Below are 16,200 nucleotides of genomic sequence, written 5' to 3'. Positions count from 1 at the left end.
TCAGCACAACATGGGGGAACTCGGGGGCTTCTTTCTTTTTGCATAATCAGGAAAGCACCCACTAATCAGTCTATGCTTATTTTATTTTCCCAAAGCAGCAGAGGCGGCGAGGCAAAGGCAATGAAGGTCTCTACCAGGTAGGCACCACCTCTCACAGCTGCTCCCCTTACCTGTGCTCCTGAGTGGCTGGATATCCTATGGCACTGTGGGGGAGGCACAGAGAAGTGAAAGGCAGCTGGAAGTTTCCCAAGCAGGGACCAGGTGTCTCACTAACTCCTCACTCTTGGAAGCCCCAGCTACCCCTGCTCTGGGATGCACAACACAGGGCACAGCTGCCTTACCTGAGCAGGCTGTCAGGGAAAGGACTGGGCACCACTGCAACAGCTGTCAGGGAATGCTTCCCAGGATTCAAAACCACATCAGGTCCTACTGCCAACTTACTTACCCAGAGCTACACCTGATTTTCCTTCCAAATAGAAGAGGAGAAGTCCAGAGAACAAAGCTCATTATTTCATGTCTATTCATTTAATTTTCGATGCTCATTCTAGCATCAGTTAGCTCTTAATAATACACAAATAAAATGTACTCCAAAGATCTGCAGAACCAGCTAGGATGATTTCCTGTAGTCATATTTTCATAACCATTATTCAGGATGTACCTTGCCTTCAGGTAAGCAATAGCTATTTGCACCACACAAAGACTAAAGAATCATTCAGGAGTATAAACCTCTGTAGGGGGAAAAAAAAGTCAGACTTATCCTCCTGACTGAGCCCCTGCCATCCTGCTGCTGCCAGTCAGCCAGGAAGAAGTAAGCACTCACACTCATCCCTCACCTGTTTCTCTGGTTTTCTCTTTTCCAGGGGCTCAGTGCAGCAACCAAGGACACTTACGATGCTCTCCAAATGCAGCCTTTGCCCCCCCGCTAAGTGGGAGCCTCAGAGGGGATGGGCAAGAGTGAGAGATGCCCACCTGCTTTGGGGAGGAGAGGGGGGAAAGCCTTTTTCATCCAACACAAGCACTGTGTGTTTTCTGTGTGCAAGAACCTCCTTGGGTTGGTGCACAGAGTCTGAACCTGGCCTTTTCCTTCTCTCTCTCCTCCTGAATCATGTAACTGCTTCTGCTATTAGAATGTACATATCTGTAAAATTGTTTCCAATTATAGTGGGTATTAGGCTGATTTTTTTTTTTTTTTTGGTCAGGTTTGTGTTGTGGGGACTAGACCACACCTTCTAACAAACACAGCTATTTCCATAGCTCTTCCTTGTCTTCCAGAATATTAAGACATGGAATTATGGCTTTATTGCTTTTAAACAATTTGCAAAGATAGGGTTGTATTTACTTCTTGCAGTATTTATATAAGACTATTTCACCCTTTTTGCTTTAAATTTGCCTTTAAAAAACTGCTTCAGTGGAGGGCAACATTTTTTTTTTAATTATAAAGAGTGACATGATGTTACAGTAGTGAAGTGAGAGGCTGAATGCCAACTTTCCAATGGAAGAAAATGAGCACCAATATCCAAAAAAAGATCAAGCAATGGCACTGCCAGTCATCCATAAATATGAGCCAGGTAAGCTGAGTGAAAGACTTCTCTGAAGGCAGAAAAACAAAGAAAACAAGGAGATGGGTTCCCCTATTATCACTTCCAGACAACAAACTGTACAAAAGCCAGCATAAATGCAGTTTCCAAACCACTCTTTCATAAGGCTGCCTCTAAAAGGTGCAGGTATCATTCCAAGGAGGCACCAGCTCAATAATGTCATGTGTTTTTGATGAATTAATAGAACAGTGCCACAGTCCCGTGTGTGTGTGCAGGGAGCAGCAATGGGAATGGCACAAGCTCCTTACCTGAGGCATTCAGCCCATCTGAACCAGCCTGAACCCAGCAGCACCATCTCCCAGGGAAGCTGAGGAGGACAGGATTCCAGCAGGAGCTCCTACACACGTCCCAGAAGCTGGGATGGGCTGTTGGGAAAATGCCCCAAACCCAGGTATCAAAGGGACACTCACTCACCTCCTGCTGCTGCAGCCTCAGTTTTGCCCGTGCCTCGCAAGCTGCACAGGGCAGCCTGGAGGAATTCAGCAAGGACAAATCCAGCCCAGCAACACCAGGGGTCTTTCATCTCCACTCCACTGACCAAGTCATCTCACCAGTCATCACAGAGGAAGCAGAGCTAAAACAAGGCTGTGGAAATAAGAGCTGCTGCTCTGGGTACTGGCCAAATGAGCTTATGTCTTCTTTCCAGGGACTGGGTGGGTTTTCAGCAGAAAAACTTGCTGAAATGGGTGCTATGCAAGTTCCAAGGCAGTTTTACTTCTTTAAGCAGTAAAACTGTACCTGCAGTAGGTGCTTGTAGCTTTTAAAGAATATTTGCAATAAATTAAAGCAAAAAAAAAGTAAACTGAGACATGGTAATGAATGTTTCTTGCAAAAAAAATATTCTTAGATCCTTTACTCTTCGGCAGTGACAAGAAAAATTGAGAGAACTGGGTGATAACTGAGACAGCTGAGCTGAAAATTACAGTAAAGTTATGCTGCAAAGCACTCGATGCAAGAACAAAGAGTGCTGAAAACAGCTTTCTCTTTTTAAATCACCATAACTATATCTGCAAGATGTAGAAGTCACAAGCTTTGGCAGTGTGAAATACCAACTGCCAAACAATAGGAATTAAATTATTGGGGGGGAGGGGGGGTGGAAAAATCACCTTTATGCTCTTTATATATCAATGGATACCTTGATTTCAAAGTGCATCCAATCCTGGTTTTGGGGCCACTCACTGTGGGATTGAGCTGAGTCTCATCTTTGCCTTCAGGAAGCGACTGAAGCTGTTTCTGCTTTTAGGAGAGGAGCTGATAAATACAGAATTAGAACAAAAGCTTCAAGCAGAGTGCATAAAACCTGGGCTCTCCTCCAGTCTGACAAGACAAAAGGCATCACAGATCAATCTTCTGCCCATTTTGATGCAAGGGGACACATTTAAAAACTACAAACAAGTGCATACATGTTAAAACACTTGGAAAATGGTTTAATGATGTTTACAACAGAAATGAACTGTACAATTACAGTAAGTTTAATATATATAAAAAATTACAGCAGACAAATGCATCTACACAAAATCTACCTTTTCATTCTGATTTACTGTAATCTACACAATCTCTCAATGCCTACAGCTATCTGTAGGCAACCACTGGGAAAATAATAATAATAATAATATAATAATAATAAAGGACATCTTTAAAGAGACAGCATTTCGCCTTCCTCCTCACCCTTAGTGTGATCAGCAAGGTTTTGAAATGTGTGGGACTCTCACATTTCAGTCTCAAGAAAAGCTTGGGTTGCGTTTGGGTAGGGTACTCCCATAATGGCCCTTGATTTCAAGTGTTCTGCTGACCTCAAGTGTATAAATGCAGTGTATGAGGAAGGCCAAGAGAAAAAACAACCTCCCAGCCAGTGTAAGCAGGCAGTTGCACAGAGCAGTGAAACCATTAGGACCAAAAACTTGTCTTATTTAGAAAAAAAAGCAAAAAGGGACTGCCCAGACACTACAGACATTCACAAATCCTAATTTCTTTGAAAGTTATGATCAGATTTAGAAGAAAGGGCTTGGTTTTCCACTCCCAATTCCTCATACAAAGGGGTAGTTTTCAAACTAACATGGTAAATACTTTTTTAAAACAAAATTTAAGCCACTTCCTCTTTGGCCCACCCCTTGAAACAGTGAAACCCCCTTTGCACTGAGAAGGAACCTCAGGTCAGTGGGGAAAACAAAAGAACATGCTGTCTCTTTAAAAAGAAAGAAAGAATCCCAGTTGGGAGCGGCCATCAGTGAAAATGCAATCCAAATTGGCGGTCTGGTGGAAATTCCTCACGGAATATTATGTACAGTTTAAAAACCCTTTGTTGTTGGTTTTTCTTTTATTATTATTTATGAACACCTAGGCAGTGAAAACCGTTATGTTAATACATACATAGACACACCCAAAACATACAAAAATACTATTATTTCAAACTACTAAGAATAGGACAAGTTCAGTTATCTCCATGCTATGACTTTAAGAGCATTACACTGAAACAAACAAGAATTTAAACGACAATTTTTTAATATCCCAGAAATATACCAAAATATACATCTAAGCTTTGGAATTACTGAGGTTAGACTAATGCAAGTGCTGGGTAATCGTACTTAATACACAAGTCTAAGGTTCTGCAGGAAAGAAATTATCTTTGGTATCTGCATCAGGCTAATAATATTAACATTTGGATTTTGCTTTGGGATAGAGCTTGTCTGACCCTAGAACCAAACACCCCCCAATCAACTGAGATTAAAAAGATCCATGTAAAAAGTTCCTCCATTTGCAATCCCCCCCCAAAAGTTAAAAAGTCACAGGCATCTACCTAGCATAAAAGGTTGAGAAATACAATGCATAGTTGCACAGTGGTGCTGCAAAAATAAAAGAAATCTAGAAAAAAGGAACTAGAGGAGAAATGAAAAGCTGCTTCTTCTTCTTTCAGGGATTTCTCACAACAGGACAGCCTCTTCCAAGCAGTGAAGGGGGGGGGGAAGCTCAGAAGTGCACCTCAGCGTGTATTAATCAACATCACCCAGCCCCCAGAGGGTTAAAGCACCCAGCAGAGCAGCCAATCCTGCACCCAAGTCTTCAGCTCCTCAACCCACCTGCGAAGCCCCGGCCTCCCTTCCCAGCGCCTGCGCCCCAGATTTCAGCCTGGAGCCGGGAGTTGCTGCCCGGGGCGTTCTGGAGCCCCGCGCTGGCCCCAGGCCGGCAGCGACCCTCGCCCAGCCAGCCCAGGCCAGGCCGGCCTCACAGGTGGGCTTGGTGCTGAAGACGCCCTTTGTCTTTGGTTTGTTTGTTTGTTTTGAGTTTATACAATCATTAGGAAATCTTTGGTTTTGGCTGGAAATTTTAAAAGAACAAAACAAAACAAAGAAACCGCCCCCTCCCGACTTATAGCAGCCACCGTGACCTGACAAAGCTTCTCTTTCCCATGGGGGTAGGGGAACTACATTCAAATAAAGATGGACCGGGTTAAGGATGCAGCTTCTGGCCAGGCTGGGGAGTGGGGAAGGGATACAGGATTGTCAAATAATAAAGAAGAAAATTAAGTATTTGGAGATTTCTATTTTTTTTCCTTTTTTTTTGTTTTTTTCTTTTTTGGTCATGTTAAAAAGTGAGTAGCATGTACACAGCACTGGGCTGAGAGCGCCTCCAGGCCCTGGAGCTCAGCGTGGCTCTGGGGTGGGAAAAGGCAGCGTGGCCCTTTTCCATGGAGAGTGGAGGGGAGGGGGTGGATATTCACAGACTAATCAAGAGGACCCCTTGTAACCAAAGGAAATAAGATAAGATTGCAATTTGCCCTCACTTTGCAGTAGCTTTTAAGCAGCGACATTCAGAGGCGTTAGGGGGTCACTCCCCAGGTTGCAGGTCACGGGGTGCTATAGGCCAGAGTTCAGTGTTAATCAAAGGAGGGAGGGCAGACTTGGCAACTCTGTGGGGTTTGGAGAAAGTTAAAGCAAGTTACTCAGTTACGAGTTAGAAATGAGGTATACGACAGCTCCTGTACCTGTGGCGGATAAACACCCCACACCTACTCACACCTAGCCTTAGATACTACCACAGAGGAAGGAAATGGAACAACGGCACTGGCGGGGACGAAGGAGCTCCTGCCCGGGCCCTGCGCACGGGGGGCACACGGGGGGCACACGGGGGGCACACGGGGGGCACGGGGCCGGTGCTGCTCCAGCCCTCCCCGGCCGCCCGCGCTGCGGGGAGGCGCGGCCCGGCTCCTGGGAACTCGCGGGGAGCGGCCCTGAGCTCCAAGTCTTTCTCTTTGCGTTCTCCCCTCGGACTCGCTCAGGCGCAGGGAGCGCCGGGGTCACAGAGGCCGACACATGGAGAGTGAATGGGGGAAGAACTAAAGGTTTCGTCTCAACTGCCTTGTTCTCAGGACACTGTCACGGGTGCTCTTGTTCCTAAATCGTTTCTCAAGGGGGTTGTGCGATCTCCACGAGTTGCCCCTTGGCATGCCGTTCCCTAAGGTCTTAGGATTTCTACTGTTAAATAATTTCAAGGTTTTATAGCACCGCAACGTGCCGGCTTGGAACGCACACGAAGTTATGACATTCAGGGAATAGGGCTTCCGTAGCTGCTGCCACGGAATTCCTCAAAGGCAGTGTGAATCCTGAAGTGGGGCCTACAACAGATAAGACAATTTTGGGAGGGAAGGGGAAGCTAACGTGATAAATTAAGTATCTTACGGTATTATGTAAAGCTCTGCCGGAGAATATTCCCCAGCAGACCGACACAGTTTTAAGACAGATCAGCATTTTGGTCTGAGCTACTTGACAATGTCCTGTTTGGTAGAGAGATGAAATAAGGCAGAGGGGGTATGTTCCAGTTCTGGGGCTGAGCCTCAGCAGCACTAAGGAACGCCAAAGGTATAGTCTTCCCTCGCCTCCCACAAGCTGTTTCATTTCCTTCCTCAGATTTGTTTTCCATAAAGCACACCTTGTTTTCCACTTCTTTTGTTCCAAGTGCTCTTTTCTTTGAGAAGTCATTTCTTCAATATCCCTATTACCTATCTATAAATCTAACTAGCTCTTTGAAAAGTCACACAATATTAATACCACTTTTACATAATGTCAGAACAACAATTCTATTAGTAAAGCTTTCAGTGAAGTTCTGCAACCCGATTGGTGTCTGGAGGAAGAGTAGCTGGACAACCCGCTCTCCCCCTTCCTCCCTCCCTTTCTTCACAAGAGCTCACCAAGTTCACTGATAAAACAGCTCAGCCCAATAGCACGATACATGAACATGTACAAGGCTACTTTGGGGAGCAAAGAAAGGAGTCTTCAAGGTCCCTCCCTTAAGAGAAAGACCATCTGCAAAAGCTGTTGAACAGACTCTGACCTTGGACTATACTGCTTCCACATTTGAAGGAAAGAAACAGTTTTCCCTGACTGTATCCCAACATCAGCCTAAGACCTGCAGCACTGGGCAAACCCCAGACACCGTTTGTCTTCACAGAGCCGATGCAACTCCATGCAGAAAAGGTGGGAGTACCCGCAAGAGATGAGGTCCTTAGAGGAAGGGACACTGACCCAAAGCTCAAAAACCCCCCACCCAGCTTTTCCTCTTACCCGCTCTGAGAACAGCAGAGCTGACAACTTATCAGTGCCTTTGGTTCCCTACGAGGCCACTGGGAATTCTCCCTCCCCAGTGGAGTCGAGCTCCTTTAGAAACCCAGCTCTCGCTCCCCGCACGCAGCCGGCGCCGGCTGGCGCTCACACGCACTCGCACGCACACCCACCCACCCACGCACACCCTGCCCTCTTCCCCCGCTCCAGCAGCCTCAGGGGAAATGGGAAGGGAGCCTTGGAGCCCACACGGAGCTGGCTGCAACACCCTCCCAAGGCAAGAACCACTCGCTCTTCTGCTACTGCCACCACAACACCGAGACATCGGCCAGGAGAACGACCTGGTCCCTCGCCAACAACACCTCAAAGCTCCTCTCCCACAGCCGTCTCACAGTATTTCAACCCTTTCAGGCAAACCAGCCAGGTGTTAGGAGTAGGTTAGCTTTCACCTCTCTCAGTTTGGTTTTTTCTTTCATAGTTTTTGGTCTAGACAGGATTAGCATTGCTATTAGAAAAGGAAGTGTTTAAAAAGTTTTCCACCTATTATCAAGCACTACAAGCCCTACATTCAGTAACAAGACAAGGGGGATAAAAGGAACCTGTTTCACTTTTGCTCTCCCAGATAGATTAAGATGCGACAACCATTCTCGTCCCTCCCTGGAGTTAAACACAGCGGACCCAGTTCAGCTCTGGAGCAACTCAACTCAACTGAAACGGATTTACAGCCCCGAGGTCGATCCTAGCCCAGTACAGCCATCTCTCCCCTGAGCCTCCTCGATATTTGCTGCCTCATCTTCAGATCCCAGCGAGGGGCAGGGAAAGGCCAAGAGGGAGGGAAGTGTGCGCACACTCAAGAGGACCCTGAACAGCAACCCCATCAGTAACCTGCATGCCACCACGTGCTGTGCTGCAGATTAGACCACAGATAAACCAACCAAACAACAATCCCAAACCCAGGAGCGACAAAATGTTTCCTTTGGCAAGACAGATACAAGGAAAAAAATTTATGAGCAAACATTTTCCTTCTAACACAGTCAAACCCCCTTCTCTGCCCCCAACATCCACCCACCCCCACCCGACCCTATAAAGTTGTAACCTATAAACAGGATCTCAAATACATACAGCATAATCATGTTTATCAATCATAATAAACCATCAGTTCAACTAAACTCTACAGCTAGAATTATCTCCACTATTTATAAAGTTTGCTTTTCTCTTCTGATTTTTTCAGTTTAAAACCAGTTCTGCGACAATGCTAAGCTATGCTGAGGTATTTTATGAAGGTGCCAGAAGCCAGCTGCTACCCACAAGTATTGTTCTCAGAGCTGTATGGTGCTACCTTTTGCTGAGGGAAGACAGGGAAGGAGCAAGGAGGGAAAGAGGCAGAGGGACGGAGACAGGCAGGGAGAAAGGGGGCCCAGATTATTCCAGTTATGGACGGTTCTTAGCAGGGCATCACTGCTGGACCTAAAAGCAGCCCCAAGATAAAGCTCAGTAGCTGCTTCATGCTCAGGAATTTGGTCAGAAAAAAAAGTACCTGATACTTTCTACATGCTGACCTTATTTGTCTGCATGAGTAAAAGATGTCTTTTCTTACACAGTTAAACTATTTGTAATTTCAGTGCAATCTCCCTAACGCTCTCCCAACAGCATCCCAAAGGGGGTAAAAATTCAGAGCATGTCCTCACTTGGAGTATCCTGGGAGAAGTGGCAGACAAATCAAATGCAGATAGGTAAGTTGAAAAAAAATCAGTTTTTTTTCCCATGCATTAGTGTGTCCGTGTGTGTAGATATGCAAATAGAGGAATTGCTTTTCATCGTTCCAAAAGCACTGAAACTACTTGTGCTGACACAGGGGGAACAAGGTACCACTCACATCGTGGAGATAAAGATACAAGCATCTTAAGAAACTGAGATTTGTGAACCAACAACTTGTTGACAAAATCTTCCCTGTCAAATATCTTTAAAGTATCATAGGGGACTCCTCTCTGGAAGGAAAAGAGAAACTCACAAGCAGCAACACGAGATTCAATGAGTGAGAAGGGCAGAACTTGTGCAAGGTAGGTATCTTCAATTCCATATTGCTCTAGTACTTTGGGAGGGAGAGGGCAGATTACTGGTTGCAAAAATAGGGAAGGGATTTGAGTTGGCTGTGTGAGAACTGACAAACATAAATGCAGTGGGGAGCAGCAGGCCAGCTTATTCCTTTGGTAATACTCACCCTAGGCAACATCCAACAGGGACAGACAGGCCCTGCTGGGGTACAGGGTGTGGAGAAACAGCATTTAACCATTTCAGGCAGAACAGGAATAGGGAATAGTGACTCTTTGTAAAGTTAATGTGGCAATAAAAACATCTACATTCTAAACTTCCAGTTTAAAACCAAGTATCATTGAAAGTTTGGACCATGCATTATTTTATCCATCCTAAAACACTCTGATGACCATGAGAAGCTACCTGTCTCTTTAAGATAATTTTGTATTTTTATATATTTCTTTGTCTAAGAAAATATTAATATTTAAGGTAAATTAGATGTTGCTTTGGTTTAGTATCTGTGGTATGGCTCCAGCTGTAATGGTTGTGCTGCTCCATTTGCAACAACAACAAAAAAAGAGGGAATTCCTGTTTTAAGGAATGCTGCTTTGCAGGAATGTGCAGAGAATTAAGGAATTAACTCTCCTGTGTCCTTCTCTAACTCAACTGCAGAAATGTGTCAAAGCACCCCATGTGAGGCTTACAGAGGTGGCATTTGAGCATTAGGTCATAGTTCTAAGAGATGTCACATCCACACCACCTCACAGTGACTGATAGAAAAGTACTTCAACTAAAAGGTGTTGTACAGTAACTGAGAAACAAAAGAAATGCTCTGTAGGAAATCTAAGCTTACAATTGTAAGCAGCCACACCTGTGTGTACTTTCTTTGGGCTGTTCATGAATCCTTCCATGGTGACTGCCGAGAGGGGGTTCTAAGGAGACCAAGTGTGCTAAAGCCAAAGTGTGCTAAAGCAAAACAGGTTTTTCTTAAGATCAGAAAAAAAAGTCATCATCAAGCTACAAGACCAACTCCTGAAGCCATTCTCTAAATTGTTTTTGACCTTCCGGGCATGTCTGTGTTTGTGTTCCTGGAAATCTCTCGCTTTTTGAACTACCCCTGTCTGCAGGGAGAACTTTTCACCTTATCTTTTCTTACCTGGCTACTGTGACATGTTTGCAACTATGAAAAGCAACCCTCTCACCTTTAAATACAGAGACATGGAAGTCTGAAAAAGAGATGCTATTATCCTTTTCCAACACACCACCAAACTTCCTGTGATCCTATTTACTGGGTCTGTACACAACTGCTATTGTTTCTTTTCAGATGCATCAATTTCTGCTGTCAGCATGATGATGATTTAAAAAAGAAACTTCTGCTAAATTCTGGTACATATCTCATATTCTTTTCATTCTCTGAAGAAGCACATGCACTCTAACTTGGCAGATATACACCCACTGCCAGTCTGATTTCTGTCTTTCACCTAAACACTGAAGGTAGCCAGCATCCATGAAGAAAAACACTGATAGGGATGAAAGTTAGGCTCCAGGAAAAACAGTCAGTCACAGGGATGTTGTAGCGGACAATGAATCAGAGCACACTGGCAATGGATGCCATGGGGTATGTGCTGTTTGGGTATCATGTCAGTTTCTGCAAACAAAACCAAGTTTGTTTTTTTTTTTGATATGTGGCTACTCTGAGTTTCCAGTTTCTCTCAGAAAAAAAACTCGCTAAGAAATTCCCTGGAATCTGGGCCCCAGATAGGGTGATGGGGTGGAGAAGAGGAGGGCAAAGAAAGGGGTATAAGGTGCTCACACCAAAGCCATGTGACCAATGCAAAGGTAGTCAGGAAAAAAAGCAGATTTTTATAATAAATAAACCATCCAAGCTGCATTAGTGTTCCAGATATGTACTCAACAAGACCCTTTCCCAACCACAAACCAGCAATAATGGGACATGAAAACTCATTCAGACAGCTAATGGCACAGTCTCCTGGAACTGTGGAGAGAGGATTTTCCACTGATTTAAGGCCCACCTTTCTTTGTGTTTCCTAGATATCTGCAAGGACCACGCCCCCCACCCCACCACAAAACCCTTGGGGAGGAGGGAATCCATCCGAGGCGAGCCCGGTGGTCTCCCCCTACTAACATAAAAGCTTCCTGATAAACTGTACTTTTGCACAGGCGTGAAAGTAAGCAGGGACTTTCAGAGTCAGGAACAAACGCTACAGCTGCGGTTTTCCCCATCCTCTTACTTCACTCAAAACAAGCCCAAGGACTTGCATTCCTTTGGTAGAAACTACAGACCGTGCTGTGGCCTCCAGACCAGCACAGTGGGTACCAGCATCTTCTCTTCTACTTTTTCCCTACCTCCCTGAAGCTCACCCAGCTGTACCTGTTGCTGCTCTGAAGCTTTTACTGTGGGCCACTGCCATTTTTGCAGTATTATTCATAGCCCTAAAAGTCTCCTGCACAGCCTGAAGACGTAGAGACATATCAAAAATACAGAGATGCATCCATACTGGGGGGATAAAGGTGGGACCTCTTGGATTAACAATCCTCTGACATTGCCATTCTATTTACATATCAAATAAAAGAAAACAAAGTCAAGTTAAGAGTCTGCCCCAAGGATAACACAAATTACCAACCAAAAAAAAAAAAAAAAAGATTAAAAACAAGCAGCAACTTTTATATAAAATTAATAAAAACAAAAGACAAATGAAAAAAGAAATTGTCAGTAGCATCTATCGCCTCTCTGCATCTGAACTGCACTTACACAAACTAGTCCATTAGTACAGCAGCTTGCTAGAAATTGACTTTGGTTCAAGCTTAGTTTTAAAAAAATAAAACATAAAAAAATCAAAAACACATAAGAAAAGGTGGACGGACATTTGTTAGTTTCCCTGCTTGCAGTTCACTAGTTTTGAAGGTTTAGGGGTAATTGGTTTAAATATCAGTAAAACAGGAAGGTGGAGAGTTAGAGATGAACAGAGCAAAACCATGGTAGTGGGGGGAGAGATAAGGGGTTCTGCCACTTGAGTGCAAACACAACTCCCACATGCTCAGGCAAACCAAAGCATGTGTAGAGTTTAAAGTTGCTGCCTTGTGGATCTTGGATGAGAAGCTCCAGGATCCCCCTGAATCATCAACAAAACGAACATAGCTGCATCAGCTCATTATTTTAGGACACTCTGGTGACAAAAGAAAAGGGGGTGGGTGGGAAACGGACTCTTCTAATACCCTCACTAGCTAAAAGTAATTTAGTTTTATACACATGGCAGAAACCTTTAAATCCATCAGGAATGGAAAGTTTAATGTGAACTGCATTGCAGTGATCCAGTCTTCTCTCTTTAAAAATCTTTTTTCTTTTTTGGTTCAGATACTGGATTGTATATTTAAGAATATACCGATCTAACTTCTGTACAGTTCATTACTCCTTCCTCATCCACAAAAATATCCTTTGCTCCACAGATCAGAATCAACCTTAAAATGTGAATTCCAGTGCCAGGCCAGCCCCGGCTGCTGGCCAGAGGCGCCGATTGCTGCGCTCACTCCGCAGCTCAGAGACCACACGAGATCAGCCCGGGGTGTGCAAAGCCCCAGAGTGGCTCTGTTGTGTTGGCATTAACAATGGCACCTTCTGTTCCCATATTCCTGGCTTCTGTCTTTTGTAGCCAGAAGCACTTTTTTTTTTTTTTTTTTTCACTAGGAAGCTCTTCTAAATAGTGTTGGAAGCATCAGAAAAGGAATATTGCTATGAATGGGGAGAATGTGACCTTCTGAAATCTGGTACCAACTCACCTAGAAGGTATAAAGGACTCTAAATGCTGCTTTACATGGAGCCAATTAGCCTGGGTCATGATGTTTTTTAAATATTTGGGTGCGCTTTTGCACAGCAAAACAAAATCACTGGAACAGAAGAGCCATCAGTATTGTCACACAATCCACACATGGGAGGTCACATCCCGCTCTCTGAAGTAAAAGGAACCAAGCACACGAAGCTAAGAGCAGAATTTGGCTGTTTTGTATAAATATTTGAGAGGAGAAGAATGGCAGTTTGGAACAAATTCCTACCTCTGCTTACAAAGCAGAGACCAGCCTGGAAGTTTGCACACAATGATCTCTGCTACTGCACTGAGCTTCCTGCACAAATGATGAACATAAATTCTTCTGACCCCTATAAGCAGGCATTAGACAAATTCAAGGATGAGGAAACTGTTCAGAACATTTCCAGAAGATTAGGATAGAAAGTCTATTTGTGCTCCATTCTTCTTCTCCACCCCCCCCACCCTCCCCCCATGGTGTGGGAGCTCACTGAAAATAATCCAGGAGCAAAAGACAAATGCGTCCAAACTATATATATAAAAATAATAATAATAATAATCATAATAATAATAATAGAGATACACCAGTAATACAGGCCTGCCTAAATTGTACCAGTTAAGAAAGGAACCCCCAACATGATTGATACGATTATAAACACCTTGTATGACATAATGGCCTGTACAACAGACCTATAAAATGATAATTAAAAAAGAAAGATATTTAGACCAAAAAAACCAGGAAATCCCCTTCCTATGTTTGAACTGATAACCCACCTTAACTTGTCATTGTGACTGCTGGAAATGATAAGTAGTCCTTTCACTTTTTTTGTGTTTTTGCGGTTTTTAGTTTTTTTGTGGTTTTTTTTTTTTTTTTTTTTTACATTTTTGGTTAGAAAGTTCTCCGATCCATGAAGCGATCCTGAAAAGACAGTGTTTATTATAAAATTAGGCAAATGTCTGTCCCAGCTTTAAATCCTTCCTGTTTTGCTTTTGTTTTTTTTTTCTCTTTTTTGGTTTTTTTTTGTTTTGTGTTTTTTTTTTTAAATATTTTTCCTTCTCTCTCTCTCTTTCTCTCTCTCTCGCTTGTCCCCAGCAACACGGTGAGAGATGCCCATGGCATTTTCAGTTCACGACCGGGCTGGCAGCCGATGCCAGCGCACAGTGACCCAGGCTGCTGGAGCACAGCCCGGCCCGGCTCACTGTGCCTTGGAGGCAGTAGTGGTGGTGGACGTGGCCCCGCTGGCAGAGGCCACTGTGAGGAGAGAGTTCTGGATGGACTCGGCTGAGGTGGAGGTGGCGTGAAGGCTGGCGACTGGTCCAGAGGCCCCTGCGGAGGCTGCAGCTGCAGAGACCAAGCTAACTGGGTTGCTGGTGAGCAGAGAAAGGTTCTGAGGGTTCAGGAACAGAGGGGCAGTGACGATGTTAGGGGTACCTCCAGCATTGGCAAACACCAAGTTTCCAGTTGCATCCAGTGATGTTATTGGAAGAGAGCCACCGGATGCAAGAGCTAAAAACAGGGAAAGTTGAGCAGGGAGGAGATAACGTTAGCAGTAAACAACAATGCAAAATGTGCCTAAAGGCAAGGGGTGTCTGCATTTGCCTTTTTCTGATATGTGTGCTCTCTAAATCACTGAGGGCAGCTGTCTCATCATAGGCTGGTTTGGCTTTTTTTCCCCAAATAACCATCAGACAAAATCTTGCAGATACTAAAAGGCATCTTTCATTTGCTGCTAAACTAATTCCATTGTGCCTTTCTTCAGCTCTTTTAGCACAATACTGGTCTATATTTTCTGCCACAGAGAGCCTGTGCCCTATGCAAGGCAACTTGCACTGGGAAGGGTTGAGATGAGGGTTCATGTGAAATGACAGCTGTCATAAGATGGAGAAGGTCATATAACCTTGAGCATAACATTTTAAATGTTGACATATAACCAACCCACTGTTACAACTTGGTCTCATGGGTCTACAGCGTTCAGTCTGCCTTAGATTATGATCTCCTAAATTTACCTGTGACACTTTATGAAATGGTTCTTTCTTGCACTTAGAAATAAGATTTGTTCAGCTAGTTTAGAGCATATTTGGACACATAGGTTACCTAGCTCTTTAGACACTTGTACCACTCTGTTTTTGCAGGTGCCAAACTACGAACACAGAACAACTCTTTGTGGAGCCAGTGGTAACTTCTGCCTTTGTGCAACTTCCAAAACAAATAAATATTTACTCTTCTGAATGTGGATTTATTTATTTCTACATTAAGTTCTACGTAAGGATTTTGGGAGGCAGGATGCTTGTTGCAGGTTCTTTTCAAATACATATGAAGACAAGAACTCAGGATCAAGACTTGCTCAGATCTGCCCTTCCAAGAGACCTCAGAATGGTGCAAGTCTGCTCAAGCAGACTGTAGAAGAGCTATAAAAAGCAAATCTCTAACCTCCTAGAGATACAGGCCAACTAGGCAAGGACAACAAAATAAATTCCAGACTATATTCAGTATCTTAAATGCCTCCTTTAAATCATACACAGCCCCGATTCCCTATCTGAAGTTGTACCTGCTCTTATCTCTGTGACCCACAAAATGTATTTGCACATTTAATTTTGTAAAGCCTTTACTCCTACACAATTTATGCTTAGTGCTGAGGAGTCAGTGCTCTCTGGTAGACAAAACCAGAGCGCATAAACTGAAGTTGTGTGACAGAGATGCATTAAAAGGAACACTACTGACCTTGAATAGTTGCCAGTGTACTGTTGCTCATCAGGGCCGGGCTGAGAGCACCACCTAATGTCCCTGGATTGAGACTGAGTAAGGCACCTCTGCAGCAAGATCATGAAAGAAGTGGGAAAGAGAAAGAGTGTTACTTTTAAGAAAAGGTTGTCACTGTTCAAAAGTACACCATCATGTTTTTAAAAAAGAGGGAAGGAGGGAGGAAAGACCAGAGATTAAGGGCTAGGTTTGGATTATTTTACTTTAAACTCCATAAGGGATTCATGACACGCCTGAAGTACAAGCACAGTAAATTCACGACTTGCATTGATTGTTGGTGTAAAATATTATTGTAAAGAATTTTGGGAAAACTGTTCATTGTTAGAGAACTATCCTCCTCTCCCAAATGCAGATAAGAAATAGGTAAATCAAGAGAAATTAAAGAAACATCTGTCTGAGCAACATTTCTAAAACTATAACTTCAACAATAC

At 43.9% G+C, this 16,200-nt stretch overlaps 2 protein-coding genes across 11 annotated transcripts in view; one reads left to right on the top strand and one right to left on the bottom strand.

Annotated features, from left to right (window-relative positions):
- Positions 1-2,400, top strand: part of CD247 (CD247 molecule) — a 47,701-nt gene extending 45,301 nt beyond the window's left edge. The window contains exons 7-8 of one of the 2 annotated variants that reach the window (XM_030263629.4): positions 96-137; positions 861-2,400. In XM_030263629.4, coding sequence (XP_030119489.4) covers positions 96-137; positions 861-926 — 108 coding nt within the window. In that variant the 3' untranslated portion in view covers positions 927-2,400. The remainder of the gene's footprint in view (positions 1-95; positions 138-860) is intronic. The other variant, XM_012570020.5, reaches the window with a different exon arrangement.
- Positions 2,401-2,998: 598 nt separating this feature from the next.
- The window catches only part of POU2F1 (POU class 2 homeobox 1), a 113,256-nt gene continuing 100,054 nt past the window's right edge, over positions 2,999-16,200 (bottom strand). For all 9 annotated transcript variants that reach the window (XM_030263572.4, XM_012570057.5, XM_030263565.4 and 6 more), the window contains 2 exons: positions 15,731-15,819; positions 2,999-14,515 (listed from right to left, as the gene is read on the bottom strand). In XM_030263572.4, coding sequence (XP_030119432.1) covers positions 14,205-14,515; positions 15,731-15,819 — 400 coding nt within the window. In that variant the 3' untranslated portion in view covers positions 2,999-14,204. The remainder of the gene's footprint in view (positions 14,516-15,730; positions 15,820-16,200) is intronic.

This window comes from Taeniopygia guttata, chromosome 1 (assembly GCF_048771995.1).
Source record: "Taeniopygia guttata chromosome 1, bTaeGut7.mat, whole genome shotgun sequence".
Taxonomy (NCBI): domain Eukaryota; kingdom Metazoa; phylum Chordata; class Aves; order Passeriformes; family Estrildidae; genus Taeniopygia; species Taeniopygia guttata.
This window is presented reverse-complemented; position numbering and strand designations above follow the sequence as displayed.